This window comes from Kogia breviceps, chromosome 14, assembly GCF_026419965.1.
Source record: "Kogia breviceps isolate mKogBre1 chromosome 14, mKogBre1 haplotype 1, whole genome shotgun sequence".
NCBI lineage: Eukaryota > Metazoa > Chordata > Mammalia > Artiodactyla > Physeteridae > Kogia > Kogia breviceps.
In genome coordinates this window covers 11,710,274-11,728,843 of record NC_081323.1, presented here as the reverse complement: position 1 = coordinate 11,728,843, position 18,570 = coordinate 11,710,274, and the positions used below count along the sequence as shown (strand labels likewise).

The window sequence follows — 18,570 nt, the reverse complement described above, 5'->3', positions numbered from 1 at the left end:
AAATCTCAAGCTTTCCAGCTTGAATTTGTAGAGCTAACATCACTCCATAAGGATATAAAGTTGAATTCTATACAATAAACTCTCCCACAGGCCCACAGCCTCCAGAAATAAGCCAGAGGCTTGGATGATGATGAAGAGGATGAAAATAACAGTACGAATAACACTGGCTCACATTTATTTGCTGCCCTTTGCTGAGCACTTCACGTGCTATATCTCATTGCATCCTCTGGACCAGCCCAGGGAATTTATTATTCCCATTTTACAGACGAGGAAACTGAGGCTCAGAGTCACTCTGGTTTGCTGACTCAATATTCAGTGCTTTTCCCAACCACGTCAGCAGATTTTTCCTCCTGCTCTCTTTGGAGTTTGGGTAGGTGGGCCTAGGATCCTATTAGGTAATAAATTTAGGACTTACCTGTGAATTTCCCTGACCTGTGTTGTCATTCACCGGGGATGGGCTGCCTTGAGTTTTGGAGCCCGACCTGTGTGGTACAGTCGCTCATTCAACAGACACTTGCCACCCTGTGCTGTGCTGCAGTAAGGAGAGGGGAGAGGGGACCTGTTACTTCTGACACCCAGGATCTATACCCTTCCTCCCCACTCCCTTCCGGATGGGAGGGTCTCAGAGGCAAGAAGTGATCGCCCCCTGCTACTTCTAGCCATCGAAAGTTCCGTGCGGCAGGGGTCAAGAAGTGTAGCCCCAAAGGCTGAATGTGGTCCACAGACGTGTTCTGTTTGGCTCACTCAAATGTTTTTAATTTTTAAAAAATTATTTGGCAACATTGAAAAATGTGGATATCTCAGTGAAAGCTAAAATTTCTGGCTGGGCCCAGAACCCAGTCTGGACGCAGAATCCAGCCTCGAGCTGAATAGCAGCTGCCTCCTTGGACGAGCACATATGCTTCAGTTCACTGCAGAACCCACCACGCTCTCCTGCCTCCTGAACTGAGTGTTGAAAACCACCTCTTTGGATTGGTTTCTCCTCCCAGTCGTGAGGCCAGCAAGAGTCTAAAATTTTTATGCAGGGGTTGGGTACTGGGGGGTAGAAACCTGAAGGAAGGGGGAGGGGAACTAGGGGACTTGCCTTGGGTTGCATTTGCATGGGGCTTGATGTAAGATGGAGAAGGCTCCATGTGCCCACATCAACAGATGCGGGGTGTGATGGAGACTGGGGAGAAGGTTGGGGGCAGGGTCTAAGCCCCCCACTCTCCAGTCACTCCTTGGCACAGCCATTGCATGAAGGGTTCAAGCAGGCAAAGGTGTCATAAGAGGCCTGATTAAGGCAAGGTTTGGGGTAGCCTCTCTTTCCTCTCTCCCTCTTGACAAAAGGAAGAGAGAAGGAAAACCAACAACATGAACTGAGCATCCGTGCCTGGCCAGTGCAGTGCTGGCCACTCTGGCACAGATGAGTGCACCTGTCTTTCCAGTAGTCCTGCTTGGCAAGTTACCATGCCCATTTTACAGGTAGGGAAATTGAGGCCCAGAGAGATGATGCATCTGTTTGCCCTGGGTCTCATAGCTCATATGTGGTGGTGTTAGGATTATGAACCCAGGCCTCCAGAGTTCCAAGCCAGAGCTCCTTCCACTCATCCTACCAGGGAGATGGCATATGAGAGGAGGAAAAACACTGGTGAAGAGGAGGGGAAGGACACCTGCCCCAAGTGGGCCTAATCTGAAAATAAACCAGAGAGACATTTTATCATTGAAAGAGTAGAAATGCCACCAAGTCCAAACTGGTTGTTCAAGGTCAGTGAGGGCCTTTCTGAAGAGGTGACATATGAGCCAAGATCTGAAGGATGAGAAGGGGCAGCTGGCATTGCAAGATACAGAGCCAGAGGCCCAGAAAGGTTAAGTGATTTGTTCAAGGTCACAGGGCTAACTTGTGCCTTCCCTCCCTCCTTCCAGTCCTCCAACAAACCCCCTCTGACAAAGCCAGCCCCTCCCATGCATCAGGCCCTGGCGTGACTTTAGAACACGGGTCAGAAAACTTTCCCCGTAAATGCTGTTGTTACCAAAAAGCAACCATAGATAATAGGTAAATGAACGTGTTGATGTTCCAATAAAGCTTTATTTACAAAACTGGCAGCCTACCCTGCTTTAGAACACAGAAATGAGTACGACACAGTCCTAGACTTTGAGAATATCCTGCTTTAGTTGGGGCGATAATACAAGTTTAGAAGAAAACAGAATACACGAGGGAGCATACTAAATGGTGAAGGAGAGGTAGAAACAGAATTTGTGGAAGAAGATCACTTCTTCTGCAAGGAGAGAAATCAAGTTCAGGTTCTCAGAAAGGGCCACCCGCACTCCTCTTTGACCTTGGCCTGTTATTCTCTATCTAAACACCTTCTTTCCTTCCCAGCATACATATTACACTTTGTGATTATTCTTTCATTTATCTTTTTATTTGTTTAATGCCTCTCTCCCTCCAGCAGGCTATAAACTCCATAATGGCTATGTATTATTTTTGCCAGCTTACATTTATTCTCTCCTTTTTTGCTAACAGTATTTCAATTTTTCTTTGAAGAACCACCTCTTTCCAATTCTCAGTCCCAACTCAGAACCAGCCATTATCATGTGACCCAGACCTGGCTAAGTGATTGGCTTAGGGATGGACCAGTGAAAATCAGCCCTGGGATTTTGCTGGAATTATTGGGGAAGAGACTTGCTTTTTCCCCAGGATGGAAGCCTACAGTTGCTGGGTGCTGTCTTTCCAGCCATGTTTGCACAGCCTGCTGAGAAGCCAACATGGATAAGAAGAGACTTAGATGGACTGGAGACCAATTCTTGATGACATATTTAAGCCCCAGATCCAGCCCTGCCTGAAGCCCTACCTAACCCAAGACTTTTCAATTACATTTTTTAAAATCCATTTGAACTGCATTTTTGTCACCCACAACCAAAGGAATCCTAAACCAATAGATACACAAGTGCTTCTCGCGCACCCTGCACAATGCCTGGCATATCGTAACATGCAACAAATGTTTGTCACACAGACAACAGGTGGCATTGAAGAAGGACCTCAAAACATGCACATATACCCACATGAAGTTAGAAGGACCAGAGAAGCCTAGAAAGGAAACTAACTTTGAATCCAATAGGATTGTCCCAGGAATAGGAGGGAATGACTGAATCAAATTTCGGTCAGTATTTCAAGGAACAATAAGGGATGTGTAAACATACCCACAGTATAAGAGATAAAAGAAAATTGATCTATTCAGTGGGAATTCTAGACGTGTTGAAGGCTGGTTCAACGTTATCTCTTTTTTTGTTTTTTTAAGTGGCCACACTTTGCAGCATGCAGGATCTTAGTTCCCCATCCAGGGATTGAACCTATGCCCCCTGCATTGGGAGCACAGAGTCTTAACCACTGGACCGCCAGGGAAGGGAAGTCCCCCAACAATATCTTATCTCCACCTTTCTTTCTGTTCTCACATGCCCCTGGCAGGGCGATCAGGCACTGCCTCTTCGGTACGAATAGTTGGGTCTACAAAGACTCTGAGAAGCAATGCTGGCCAAGGTAAGGGGCCCCAAGGATCACACGGGCCTTGGAAAGACTCAGGGATGGGCCTTAGGTAGCAATGAGTGAAATACAATGCTCTATGTTTAGAAGCTGTTTGATTCCAGGTGCATTACCTGGCAGATGTGAATGACGATGTGCAATTGGCCAATATGACATTATTCTCTCAAAGACAGTGTCTGTCTGCCAGGCCATGGTGGGCAATTATGGTGCAGACCAGCCCTGTTGCAGAGCAAAAATGGAGCAGACGGGGTGTGAAGGAACACCTCGAGTGTCTAATTCAATTGCACCTCCTCGCTGTGAATGGAAGGCCAGAAGTCACTTCTTCCTGGCCCAGGAAGTATGGGGATGGTAGTGGGCAGGTCGAGATAAGGAAGGTGGGAGAAGATTGGAGGGGGTACACCTGGGAGACCCTTGCCTTGTATGGGAGACCCCTCTGATCAATCGCCATAAGATCATGCAGGTTTGCTCATTCATTCACTCAACAATTGTTTACTAACACTAAACTGCAATAAAATTTAATAATAACAGGAATGGTTAACTCGTACTGAACACATGCTGAGCACCAGGGATTGCTGAGTGCTTCACATAGAATTGTCCCAGGAATTCTCTGGAGGTCCAGTGGTTAGGACTCCGAGCTCTCGCTGCCGAGGGCCCGAGTTCAATCCCTGGTTGGGGAGCTAAGATCCCGCAAGCTGCGCAGTGCGGCCAAAAAACAAAGGAAGAAATAGAATTGTTACTCTGGTTGTTAGGAGGCTCCCCAAATTATGGATCAGGAAATTGAAGCCCAGAGAGATTCATTCCCCCCAAGGGCACACAGCTTGAATCATCATCAAGCTAGGATTTGAATGTAGGCAGTCGGGCTGCAGAGCCTGCTCTCTTAAGCATTCCTGTCTCTCTGTGGGCCAGGCCTGGCATCCACAGAAAAACTCATAAGCTAGTCTTCAGAGTGTTTTGTGCAAGGAAGTTATGAACATCAGGTTTCTGGAGCACAGAGGAGGGAGCAGGCAGTGCTGCCTGATGGGGGTGTGGGTGGTGGAGGGAGGGAGAAGCTGGGCCTTGAAGGGTGAGGAGAGAGAGGCTGCAGGCAGACAAGAGGGAGAAGGGAGTGCAAAGCAGAGGAATCAGCTTGCAGAAGTGTGGAGCAGGACCCAGGAAGGATGGTGTATTGGGGGAATGCAAGAAGGTGGGTGTGGTGTGAGCAGAGGGTACCATAGACAGAGGACAGGGGGAGACGAAGGTGGAGAGGTTGGCTGCGGTCTTGAAGGTCAGGCTGAGGAGTTTGGACTTTATTCTGGGGGCAGTGAGAACCGTGCAAGGGTTTTTGGAAGGGGATGATTAGCATGAGCAGATGACACTTGAGAAAGATGGCTTGAGTTCCCTGCAGAGAAGGGACTGGAAGGGGACAGCTGGAGGCAGGGAGGCCAGTTCAGAGGCTCAGACTCTGAGGAAAGACCAAACTCCAACAGCAACAAAGTCATCCCTCTGCTCTTACCTCCCCAGCTCCCCTGCTTTCACTCTGCTCTGGCCACACTGGCCACCTGGCTGTTTCTTGACTGCCCCAGACATGTTCTTGCCCCAGGGCCTCAGCACGTGCTGTTTTCGCCACCAGAAACACTCTCCTCTGCCGAAGTCCACGTGCCTCCCTCTCTCCCTTCCTGCAGGTTTCTGCTTAATTGGCACCTTCTTGGTGAGGCCTTTTCTGACTATCCTGGTTAAACACCCTGCACCCAAACACTCCTGCCCCCTTCCCCGCTAACCTTTCTCCGTGTCTCCTGTTACAACCAAAATATTGCATATTTATTTCATCTTGTCATTTCATCCATGAATACTTCAGTATGTATCTCTAAAATATAAATATTTCCAAACATAATCACAATGGCAATTATTACACCTAAAAAATAGCATTCATTCTGCCATAACATCAAATATCCAGTTAGCATTCATCTTCCTCTGACTGTCTCATGATTTGTTTTTCACAGTTTCTCAGCTCCAGGAAGTATCTGTATTTGTTTCTTTTTTTTTTTTTTTTTTTTGCGGTATGCGGGCCTCTCACTGTTGTGGCCTCTCCCGTTGCGGAGCACAGGCTCCGGATGCGCAGGCTCAGCGGCCATGGCTCACGGGCTTAGTTGCTCCGCGGCATGTGGGATCTTCCCGGACCAGGGCACGAACCCGTGTCTCCTGCATCGGCAGGCGGATTCTCAACCACTGCGCCACCAGGGAAGCCCTGTTTCTTTTTTGAATGGTCTTAATCTCTCTATTCACTGGAATCTCAGTGCCATGAGGGCTGGAATCTTTGTTTTGTTCTCCGTGCTGTGTCCCCAACACCTAGGACAGTGCTCAGCACACAGTAGGTGCTCAATAAATCTTGTTGAATAAATGGATACAACCAATCCTAATAATAACAGCTGCTATTGAGCTTGTGGGTGTTATTTGTTTATTGTTATTTACTATATTACATCATCGAGTCCTCACCACCTCTTTATAAGGTAAGGGCTGTGATTGGGCCCATTTTCCTGATGGGGAAACTGAGCCACTTGGCTCAAGGACTCACAGCTAGAAAATGGCCAGGGCCTAAGACCCATCATATGGACTGGGCATCTGTGGCTGCTGGTGGAGGCTGAAGTTTTGTGGTTGCCCAGGAACTGCCCCCACATCCCACATGTATCCCGAATCCAGCCACCTTTCATTGACTTCTCTCTTCCAAGCTGCCATCTTTTCTCTCTCTCTGTTTTTTTTTTTTTTTTTTTTGGTTGCGCCATGTGCCTTGGGGGATCTCAGTTCCCCAACCAGGGATCAAACCCGGGACCTGGCAGTGAGAGTGCCGAGTCCTAACCACTGGCCCACCAGGGAGTCCCCCGCCATCTTCTCTTGACTGCAGTGCTGCAACATCCTCTTGGCTGCTGCTCATCTTTTATTTCTCTAATGCCCACTCTTCATGCAACACCTAGCGGGTGGAGGCCAGGGATGCTGCTAAACATCTTATAATGCACAGGACAGCCCCCTACAACAGAGAATTATCCCTCCCCAAATGTCAACAGCGCTGAGGTTGAAAAGCCAGAGATGTCCCGCACCCAGAGCATGGCAGAAGCAGATGAGAGTCAGATTTCTAGAAATGTGTTAGTGATAGTAATGAGAGTCCCAAAGTTTGTAAACAAAGCTCAAAGGCCTAAATGCAAGGCCTGAAAGTATAAAACTCTTGGAAGAAATCGTGGGGAAAACACTTCATGACATTGGATTTGGCAATGACTTCTTGGATCTGACACCAAAAGCACAGGCAACAAAAGAAAAGATAGACAAGTTGGACTTCATCAAAATTTAAAACTTCTGTGCCTCAAAGGACACAGTCAACAGAGTACAAAGGCAACCTACCAAACGGGAAAACATATCCGTAGATCATATATCTGATGAGGGGCTGATATACCGAGTATATAAAGAAACTGCTCCAACTCAAGAATAAAAAATTAACAACCCAATTAGAAGATGGGCAACTTACTTAAATAGATATTTCTCCAAAGAAGATACGCACATGGCCAACAAGCATACGAAAAGGTATTCAACGTCACTAATCATTAGGGAAATGCGAGTCGAAATCACAACGAGACACCACCTCATATCCGTTAAGACGGCTACGATAAACAAAACCAAACCAAAACCACGCAGGAAATAACAAGTGTTGGTGAGGATGTGGAGAAACTGGAACCCTTGTGCACTGTTGGTGGGAAGGTAAAATGGTGCAGCTGCCATGAAAGACAGTATGGAGATTCCTCAAAAAATTAAAAATAGAATTACCACATAATCCAGCAATTCCACTGCCGGATATACACCCCAAAGAACTGAAAGCAGGGTCTCGAAGAGATATTTGTACAGCCACGTTCCTAGCGGTATTATTCACAAAATAGCCGAAAGGTGGAAGCAACCCAAGTGTCCATTGATAGGTGAACGGAAAAATAAAATGTGGTACATACACGAAATGTATTCTTATTCAGCCTTAAAAAGGAAGTAAATTCTGACACATGCAACAACAAGGGGGACCCTTGAGGATGTTACACTAAGTGAAATAAGCCAGTCATGACAAGACAAATACTGGACCGAGGGTAGTCAAATTCATAAAGACCGAAAGTAGAAGAGTGGATGCCAGGGGCTGAGGGGAGGGAATGGAGTTACTGCTTCCCAGGTACAGAGTTTCAATTTTGCAAAATAAAAAGTTCTGGAGATTGGTTGCACCACAATGTGAATATACTTGACACTACTGAACCATCCACTTAAACATGGTTACGATGGTAAACTTCATGTTATGTATATTTTACCACAAATAAAAAAGAAATCACCCAGAGATTGTTTCAGTTGTGGGGTCCAGGTATGTCGAAGCTCAGGTGACCCACATGTTCAGACAGTGATGAGCGCGCTGCTCTGTGAAGTGTGCCCTATTTATCATTCCCATCCCCAGCACGGGTGAGGTGACTTGTGGGCTTATACTGCCAGGAAGCAGTGGGGGTGGAATTGGAACCCAGGCCACACCCGTGCCCGCAGGTATATGTCTCACGTGGTAACATTACGTCTTATTTGCTATTTATGTCCTCAGGGAAATTTTAAAGGAGAATTGGTGCTCTGGATGCGAACATGTGAATTCCGGCTCCCGCCCCACCCGCCTCCAATCTGGGGGCAGGGGTGTGCCTCTGTCCCTGCCCCTATCCAGTCGAGCCCACCTCAACCAGAGACACCAAAATCAAGAATATCGCACGTCAGGGAGAAGGTAAGGCCTTATCTTAATATTTAAATTACCTATTAAAATAATGCTTAATGCTAACCCTGTGTCTCCAATAGCCCCATCCCATAGTCTTTGGGGTCAAGGTCATAATGCAGCAGGAGCCAGGAACACTCCCAAGCTAGGAGGGAGACGCTGAAGGCCTCTCACCTCCGCAGCACTTCAGTTCTGCAAGGTGAAGAGGCAACCTGGAGCTCTTTTCTCACTTCCTGAAGGTCATTCATGTGGCACGGAGGCCAGATCAAGGGCTCGCAGTCCTCCCATTCGCTGCGTGACCCTGAGCCCGCCACTTCACCTCTCGGGGCCTCAGTTTCCACAGCTGTAAGATGAGGATAATTATCCCTCCCTCATGAGGTGACATGGGAATCGGATACCACAGTGCATTTAATGCTCCTTGCACCGCCTCAGGCACCGTGGTAGCTGCGGCTGCCATTGTTTTTATTTTCTCCAGGAGCTGGAAAGGAGGCTGACTGAGCCCAACCAGCCCTGGCATTTTTTCTGGCAAGATGATCACGGATAGGAGTCTGAGGTTTCCCACAGGTCTTTTGTTGCATCCCTAGAAGCAGATCCTAAGATAAAGATCTGAGTAAAGTGGCTTATGTAGGAAGTGATCCTAGAAAACACTGGTAGGGGAGAGGAGACATGAGACAGGGAAGGGAAAGAGGCCAAACAGAGTACTGTCAAGCAAGGAACCACTGTGGGCACCTGGGGCTGAATTCTGCGAGGAACTCTGGGGCCAGCTGTGGACCATGAACCTCTTGAGTTATATCCCCATCCAGGGGGAGGGAGCTGAAGTATTATATACCTTCCCCATCGGTCATCAGTTGAGGGCTGCTCCCTCCAGGCAGGGCCTTAACTCCCTCTCTTTACTGGACTCCACAGGCCAGAGGAAGCTTCTAGGCAAAGAACTGCAGGCGCTGGCAGCTGGGAGTTGGGCTTGTGGCACTGAAAAGGTAAGAGCTAAAAGGATATGGGTGGGACACTGACCATATCTTCCCCATCAGGATTGGGTTCTGCTCCAATTGCCTATGTGACGTTGAGCAAAGTTATGTAACCTCACCTTATACTGAGCATGTCTCTTTTTATAAGAATAATGAATTTTTGAAAAGGATCTTATTTATCTGGCAGGAGAGTCCGGAGGGTTCGATGAAACGACAATTAAAAACAAAACAAAACAAAACACCCACTAACAGTTACTGAGGGCTTTCTACGTGTCAAACCCTATTTGAAATGCTTTGCATGCATTAATTCATTTAATTCTGGTGGCGATTCAATGAGGCAGCCCCTGCTATTGCCCCCATTTTATGATTGAAGGAACCGGGGCACAAGGAGGAGCAGTACTTTGTCACATGTCAGATGGTGAGTAACAGGGGAGTCAAATTTTGAACTTGGTCCCATCCACGACAGGTTGAACTTGGGCGACCCTAAAATCAGGGCTCCCAACCACGACACTATCAAGTATAGGAAGTACACATAGTGCTGGGTATGGAGTTGGTGCTTAATGCGTGCTTGTTCTCTTTCAGTTAATTAAGCTTTGGCCAAACTGCTCATTTGGCCAGCACTTGGCCTTCTTAAACATTTTCACAATCTCTAGCTTTTTGTAGCCTTTCAAAACCCCTGGGAGACCAGCTGTCCAGGTATGATCCTGGTCAAGCATCCTAGAGGAATGGAAATAGCCCTGAACCTCGGTGAGGGTAATGGGGTGGGGGCGGGGTAGGGGCAGAAAGGCCTGAAAATGGCCCCTGATCTTTCCCCAACTTGTGTGACCCAGGCAAGTCCTTGAAGCATCCTCTGTGTTTCCCCTTATCAAATCGGGATACTGGATTTATGAAGTGTGGCTTCAGTGCTTTCTATGCACGATCATACTTAATCTTCCAGGCAACCCTGGGAGGTAGCTTTTATTACCATCCTTATTTACAGATTAGGAAATGGAAGCCAGGAGAAATGAAATGAATTGTCCAAAGTCCAGAGCTAGGAAATGTCAGGGCTGGGAATCAAACCGAGGTCTGTGTGACCCCACAGCCGGGATTCTGTATCTCTGGCATATTGGGCTGGCCAAAAAGTTCGTTCGGGGTTTCCATAACAAAAACCTGAGCGAACTTTTGGCCAGCCTAATACAAACATCCAGGATGACTGACCCGGGCCAGCAAGAGCCTCAGCCAAACGATTCATAGCACTGCAGGGGCCCCATGGATTCTGAGTTCGTTTCCCTCATTTGTCTTGATGATAAAACATGAATCCCTCCTGGATCAAGTCAAGGAAGCAGAAGCATCATCACACTAAAGGCATGAAATCCCAAGGGGGCAGGAGGTGATCCTACCATCAACAACACTGTAATAGGGGATGTTGCCAACCAGGGGAGTAGCTAGAAGAGAGGAATTCGGTGATAATACTAATCATCACTGTTGTCACATATAGAACATTTATTACATGCCGGACACTGGGTTAAGCTCTTTATGCAGATTATCTCCTAATGGCCCTAAGAGGCGGGCTCCATTATAATTCCCATTTTCTAGAGGAGGAAACTAACACTCAGAGGAGGAAAGGAACTTACCCAAGGTCATATTCCTGGTAATCAATGTAGAAATGAACCACATCTGTTGGACTCCAGAGCTGAATCTTTTTTTGTGGGGCGGGGAGGGGGGGGGAGGCGCTTTAAAAAAATATTTATTTATGTATTATTTACTTATTTATTTTGCCTGCACCGGGTATTAGTTGTGGCATGGGAACTCTTAGTTGAGGCATGCATGCAAGATCTAGTTTCCCAACCGGGGATTGAAACCAGGCCCCTTGCATTGGGAGCACAGAGTCTTATCCACTTGGACCACCAGGGAAGTCCCCAGAGTTGATTTTTAATTCTGTGGTGGGCAAAGTACTGACCAAAGTCTCTAAATAAAGAATACTCTCACACTGGAATATATTAATAATAATTCATATGTATAAAGTACTTTCCCCATTTGCAAATTACATTCACCATCTGAAATCTCATTGAATCATCAAAACAGTCCTAAGAGGTGGGCACTTATACCATCACCATTTGGCAAATGAGCTCACTGAAGCTCAGAGAGCTTGAATGAGCTGCTCAAGATTCTAGATTGAAGAAGCACAGGTTTGGGAACCAGACTAACCTGGGTTCAAACCCTTGCTCTGCCATTTTCATTCCTTCAACAAATATTGACTGAACACTTAGCTGTGTGAGCTCTGGCAAGTGACTGCCCCTCCCAGAGCTTCCATTTCCCCTTTATAAAAGAATATTAATACCACTCATCCAATCCATTCCCTCCCTCATCTGAAAATGCCAGACACGCTTTTCCAGGCTTCCGTGCAGACAGAGCATGGGCATGTGACCTGATGCCGGCCAACGGGATCTAACAAGAAGTCTGCCAGGGGTCTGCTGGGAAAGGTTGGCCTTGCAGAAAAAAAAAAAAGTGGCACATAAGAGGGCACGCTCTTCTTCACTGGTCACATGTCATGTGTCTACATTTGAAGGCTGGAACTAGGTAGCCATTTTGTGAGATGAGGCATCCAGCCTGAGGACCAAGCCACCTGCAAGAGTTGGAGGAGCAGAAGAATCTAGAATCCTAATGGCATCATGGAACCATTAACACAAAACCAGCTACTTGGAACTTCCCGTTAAGTGAGAAGATGCATCTTCCTCCTTACAGAAGCCACTTCCAGGTCTCTATCTGTGACTTGTAGCCCAAACTGGCAGACTATCTTGATTGAATTGCTGAAGGGATTTCAATGAGCTAGTGCATATAAAGTATCGCTAATCAGTTCCTGGCACAACAAGCAGCAGCTACTCTGGAAATTATCTCAGGCTTCAACCCTGAGACTTTTCCAGGGACCACAGACACTCCTGGCCTGGCAAATTAGTTCCCTGTCTCTCCTACTGAGAAAAGCCTGTAGTTTTCCCAGAAAGCAGAAACTCCGTGGTGGCCCAGCACTGCAATCATGTCACTCTGATGAAGCTGACCCCAGCTTCCAAACAAGAATCAACCACACTGCCTTTTGCCTAATGGATTTTGATTTTCACTCCCCTGACGGGGAAGGCGAGGGCCTGTGATTTGGTTTGTCTCTGTGTTGCCAGAACATCCATCAATTATTAACAGTGGCAGCTTAGCCTTCCAGTCCTGCTATCAGAAGGAAAGGGCTTGCTGCAACTCAGCCCACCCAGCCATAGAAAAAGGACTCTGCTCCCTATTATTTATAACAATAAGCCCTATGTACTGTGGGTTAGGCACCGTGCTAAATTTTGACAAACACGATTTCATGATGACCCTGAAAGGTGGGCCTTTTTTCTATACTTTAGGAGGCTAGCTGGTGGGAGGCTAGAGCTTGGAGAGGTGAAGAACTTGCCTAAGGCCAGAAACTGGGGAGGGGGTGAACATGGGCTTGGAACCCAAGTCTGTCCTTGCTCTTAAATATATGAGGTACGGTCATTTCTGTATCTCACAATCACCCAGCAATGATCCTCCACTTGACTTCTTATTCTGTGACCTCTGAGAAATTTCTACAGGCCTTGCTCTTCTGACAAGCAAAGCATCCAAGTTGGGGGGCTGGATGGGGGTGGGGAGGGCAAAAAACAAATGATTGAAGGAGGCCAGAGGCACAGAGAACTGGGCTGCAGGTGGGCTGGGAGGAAGGAACGACAGATTCCCAGGCCCTGAGACACAGTGACTGACTGATCACCTGCTCCATTCATTCATACCACGTGTAGTCATCTGGTCACCCTCTGTGCCCGGCACCACGCTGGGTGCTGGAAACAGGGCAGTGAATGCCACTCTTGACACTCATACTCTTGTGCGGGAGAAACGGAGGAACACAAGGAAGCAAGTATAATTTCAGATGGTGCTTAAACCCTATGCAGGAAAGACACTGCAAGATGTGACAGAGTGTAAGGGGAGGGAGGCTGTTTTAAACAGGGGTCAGGAAAGGTCTCTCAGAGGAGGAGACATTTGAGCAGGGACCAGCTCCTATGAGGAATGAGGAGGAGCGGCCAGCCATGGGACAATATGGGGAAGAGAATTCTAGGCATCAGGAAGAGCAAGTGAAAAGCTCCTGAGTTAGGATAAAGCCTGACCTGTTTAGGGAACAGCAAGGAGGCCAGTGGGGCTGCAACTGAGTGAACAGAGGAAAGAGGAGATGAGCTCAGAGAGGTCATGAAGCTGGATTCATGGTGAAGCGTTTGGACTTTATTCTGAGTGCGATGGGAAATCTCTCTGGAGCATTTCGAGCAGATGAGTAATGTGATCCAATATACATTTAGGAAAGCTCGTTCTGGCTGCCGAATGGGGAATGCACTGCAGGGGGCAAAGGTGGAAGCAGGGAGACTGCAGAGGCTGAATGGGGAATGGATTGCAGGGGGCAAAGGTGGAAGCAGGGAGACTGTGGAGGAGACTATGGGACTTAATCACTATGGAAAGAACAGTGCCTTCAAAATCACACTTGAGTTTGAATTTCTGGCTACTCCTGTTTGCCCGTCACACGTCCTTAGGTGAGTTACTTAACCTCTCTGATCTTCCCTCTTTGTGAAAGGTGGGATAATAGTAGAGAATTGGTATAAGGCTAACTGTGTTGTTATATACTTCATACACAGTAGATATGTGATCGATGGCAGGATTTCTATACTGAGGGCCAATGAGCCTGCCTGCCTCACCATTTCAGCCTTGGCTGCAGAATATCCTAGGCCGTCATCCATCTGCTAGGACTAGCCGGCAGCCCCAGCCTAGGATCACAGAGAGGTCATGAAATTCGTCCCTGTGAGCGGATTAACCCGAGGGAGAGATGAAGCTGTTGATTCCCAAACAGCACCTTTTGCAAGCCTGAGCTACTTGCCTAGCTGTCCGGCACCAACCCAAACACAGCCTTTTGCCTGCTTCTTCTGGGGAGGTGACCCTCCCCTCCTCTGCCCCTCACTCTCTTGACTTAGGGACAGGGCAGGAAGGAGGGAGAGTCATATCTGGGTCTAAACCAGGTGTGGAGGGGAAGAACCCGTCAGGCCTGGAAATAGCAAAATAAGTCTGTTGATCCTAAGCCGGTTAAGGGTGAGTGACTATGTCTTCAGAGAGAGGCTTTTTGGACATGAAACCTGGGGCAGGATTATGGCCAGAGGCAGCCCACAGAAGAGGAAACAGGCCTAGGAATCTCTCTGTCCTCTTTAGAGTCGACATGGAAAAGAGAAAAAAACCTTTGGGCCTCTCTTCACCCTCCAACTAGCCACTCAGTCCTACATTCACTCGCAAAGGCCTCTCCTTGGGCAGACAGATCTGGAGAAAGGACCCCACAAAACCCGCTCCAGACCCAGCCCTGTAGGTGGGCCTTTAGTGGGGGGCAGTTGACCGAGGGAGCACCCATCATGAGAGGCCAGGCTGGACAGGAGGCAGCCCTATAGCTAATACATCATGGCTGGTATGCAGACTTCCTCTTTTTCTCCTTTCGCCATGAATACATTTACCTGCCCCCCCCTTTTTTGGCCCTGTACTCAGAGAATGAGTTATGTTCAACACATCTTTCCCAACTTGGTTTTCCTGGATTTTGACATCAACACCTCTTGTTTTCTGGGCTCCCCCTGGGTCCCGCATGGCCTCTTTTATAGCATTGCACACACTGTGTTGTCATTTACTCCCAAATCCCAGCACATTGGCCATGTGAAGACAGGCCCCCACCTCTCTGAGGCATCCCCGAGTCCCAACCTGACCCAGAGAAGTTGCTCATCAACAAATGACCTCCTGGCCTGGCCTGGCCCCCACCCCAATCCTTTCTTAGTTCCTTACAGACTCTGCTTTTTTACCTGAGAGCACACAGGACTCCCTGGCCTACCCAGTGTGATTGAACCCATTCCTGCCTCTTTCTCCTGCTTTATTTTTCACATTGCCTCATTTTTTTCCTCTCCTATTTTGAAATTTACATCCTCTTCCGACAGCCAAAGCATCTTTAGAAGCTGCATCAAACCATTCTTGGAATCAACTCACCAAATTAAGAAAGACCAAACCAGGGGTGACCCCTCGCCCACAAGCATCCACAGCCAGCTGCATGCGTCATGCACGCACACACCCAGCCCCCCGCGTCCCTTTGCCTCGTTTCTCTCACTTATGTTAAAAGCGCCTGACAGCATCTCTATGTCCTCCACGTATGTCTGTAAGCTGCCTTCATTCCCTTCTTGGGGCAAAATGAGGTTATAAATATAGGGATAAGTATTAAAATTGCAGGGTGAACCCCCTCCAGCCCTGGTCTGGGCCTCCACAAGGGAGCATTATGTAGCATAGACCAAACTCAACTCTACTCCATCCCAAAGCTTTACTGTCTCTCTGTGCCCTTTTAATTTGCAGTGTCCATTCCCTTGCTGTGGGTTTTCATAAGTCTCTGTAAATCCTTTTCTCCAACAAAGTCGGGGTATAAATTATTGAATGATAAAAGGATGAGGTGGCCAGTGCCACAAAGGGACAATCTGAAGGGGTTGGTGGCCTCACCTCTGAGATCTCAGCCATATAGCCCTTCCTCTTTTCTGGTCTTCACATTTGGGAACTAAGCCAGAGTCCCCCAGCCGTGGTCCTCGATCTGGGGACACAGGCAGAATGCCCCAGCCCAGCAGCCCCCAGATTTCACACTCACCTTGGCGGCCACAGAGGAATTGGGCTTCTCCAGTAAGTCCCAGAGCTTTTTCCTCTTCTCCGCGCAGCACGTGTTATCAAACTCCTCACCCTCCCGCTCCCGTAGGGTTTCTGCCTCGCGCTTGAGCTCCTCGTTCATCTGCTCCTTCTTTTGGTGGTAGCGGGCCTGGCAGCAGGACTCCAGGTAGATTTCGTCGATGCCCCAGTAGTCGAGCTCTTGGCTGAAGCTGAGCGCGCACATCTCCTCCATCATGTGCAGCCGTCCGGTGCGGTAGAAGTTGAGGATGGAGGTGAAGGCGCCCGGGTGGCGGTCGAAGAAGTACTCATTGTCGTCGAGGCTGTAGTCATCGCACACCTCCAGCAGCGAGTCGTGCGTGTTGCAGTCGCGCAGCTTGCCCAGCCGCGTGCGGGGCAGGCGGTCCAGGGTGCGCCAGAGCACCTCGTGCGCCAGCCCACCGACGTTGAGGCGGACGCGCCTCGAGCACGCCTTGCTGCGCACGATCTCCATGGGCTCAGGTGGCAGCGAGCTGGTGGAGCGGGAGCCATGCTTCGTCATGCCCGCCGGCATCGCTGGTCCGGCCGCCCCCGCCCCCCCTGCCCCCCCCAGGCCGCTGTCACTGGAGGGCAAGGCCAGCCGCCGCGGGGGAGGGGGGCAGGGAGCGCTGTAGGCTGCTGGGGGCGCAGGGGGCCGCGCGGGCGCGCGTCACGGCCGTCTTCTCACCTCCATCCCGACGGCTGCGAGGCAGAAAGCAGACGCAGGTCAGCAAACAGGGAGCTGTGCACGGCCCCTCCCCACCTCTCCACCCGGGCCCCAGCCGGCCTTGACCTTCCCGGCGCTTAAGCCGCTCAGGCCCCGCAGAAAGGCTGGGCGCTGTCCTTCGCGCCGGTGCTGAAGCCCGCCCCACCCGGTGGCTGGAGGGAGGGGCCGCCCTTCGGGGCGGGGAGAGGGTCCCCAAGAGGCGCCCCGGGGGCCCAGGAGGCCCTACCCCCGGCTTCTGCTGCCGGGACCCGACCCGGCCGCCTGGGGCGCTGTCCGCCCCTTCGAGTGCTGAAACTCGCTTCTCCCTAGGTCTCCCCGTCCAGTCACCGACCTGGCCCCGCAATGGGGAGAAGAGGGGAGCTGCATGAGAAAACTTTTTTTAAAAAAACTTCTCATCTTTTCCTTCCCCCGCTCCGAGATAATTAGGATTTGAGGGCTTGGGGGTGGCAGCAGGATTGCTTTTTCTAAACCTTTAAAGATTGGGAGGAATTCCGGAGGGTTTCAGGTGCCCACCTGTCGGTCACAACAGACGGGGTGGTCATGAAGCCCCGCTGTCCTGAAGCGACCCCTCTCCCCAAGCCACGGGAGCATCTCTTGAGGTCTCTCCGGCAACGAGGTGAACCCTGAAGACGCAAAGCCAAGCTCTGCGCGGGGTCCCGCCCCTCCCTCTGCGCCCCCTGCCCCACGACAGAAGGGGGGAACAGAGTCCTGGGGATCCACCTGGTTCGTCCTCCCCTCGCTCCTTCCCCGCCCCCTCCTCCTTATCCTCCTCCTCCTCCTCCTCGCTCTTCTCCTGCGGTGGCTTTTTATAACTCCGGGTTCTGCGCCTTTCCCGGGGCTTGGAAGGGAAGGGGTGGGGGAGGTGGGAGGCGGGGAAGTGAGCTGAATTTTCTGGCCTTTTCAAAACGAGCCCTCCTCCCTCCGCGCACTGGTGATTTCAGGAGCTCCTCTGAGCCCCCAGGCATGTGAAGCTCACGCCCTAACCCCTCACCCCAGAATGCGGATCGCGCACCTCCCCGGGCCCCGGCCCTTCACCCACCCCAGCCCCCAGCCTGAAGCCGCGGAGCCTGGGTGGACCAACAGGCCGAACCGCGGCAGGCGAGCCCCCCCTCTTGTGTCCCCCTGCGCCCCCGCCGCGCGCCCCAACACTCACCCCCAGGGTGGCCGCCTCCCGGGGCCAGGGACCGCGCATCGCCGCGGTCGCCCGGGCGCCCCCGCCCGCGGGCAGCGGCGGACCCGGGGCCGGGCTGGGCCCGGCCTACGCCGGACGGGCAGGCGACGCGCCGGAGCAGCAGGCGCTGCGGGGCCGGAGCGCGCTCTCCGAGGCTGGGGGCGCGGACTGGCGCTGGGGGCAAGACTGGGATCGGGCGGCGCCTCCTGCTCCACCTCCTCCTCCTCCTCCTCTCTCTCCTGCTCCCGCGGCAGCGGTGGCGGCTGCTTGGGCGAGATCAACAAGTCGGGGCTGAGCTTCGGCTCCGCGCTCGCTGCGATTCTGTCCCGCACTTGAGAGCGCCCAGAGTCGGGCACCGAGGCGGGACAGCGCCACCTGCGGGTCGGGAGCGTGCGCGCCGCTTAACTCCTGCCTGCCCGGGCCCCCAGTTGGTGAGGCTCGGGGCGGGCTGGGGTTTTGGGCGAAGGAGGCGAGCCTAGCGGTTTGGCCCTTCCCACCTGGGCTACCTCCACTGCCTGCCTCTCAATCTCGGCTTCCTTCACCCGGTCAACAACGTGGCTTGAGCGCCTACTGTGTGCAAGGCACAAAGATAAGCGTCCGAGATACAGCTGTGAACCAAACGCAAACGTCCAGCCCTTGTGGAGCTGGTTGGAAACAGACCAAAACTAAGAAAGTCAAAGAATATGTCAGACGGTGATAAGCTCAGTGGGGATAATGAAGCCGAGGAGAGGGATAGAG

The 18,570-nt window shown here is 50.5% G+C and overlaps 1 protein-coding gene across 2 annotated transcripts in view; it reads right to left on the bottom strand.

Moving 5' to 3' along the window:
• Window positions 1-17,879, bottom strand: part of KCNB1 (potassium voltage-gated channel subfamily B member 1) — a 107,861-nt gene extending 89,982 nt beyond the window's left edge. Inside the window, exons 1-2 of one of the 2 annotated variants that reach the window (XM_059036036.2) lie at window positions 17,815-17,879; window positions 15,903-16,636 (exon numbers count right to left, since the gene is read on the bottom strand). In XM_059036036.2, coding sequence (XP_058892019.1) covers window positions 15,903-16,469 — 567 coding nt within the window. In that variant the 5' untranslated portion in view covers window positions 16,470-16,636; window positions 17,815-17,879. Of the gene's footprint in view, window positions 1-15,902; window positions 16,637-17,174; window positions 17,281-17,814 lie in introns of those variants that run through there. The other variant, XM_067012050.1, reaches the window with a different exon arrangement.
• Window positions 17,880-18,570: the final 691 nt, after the last annotated feature.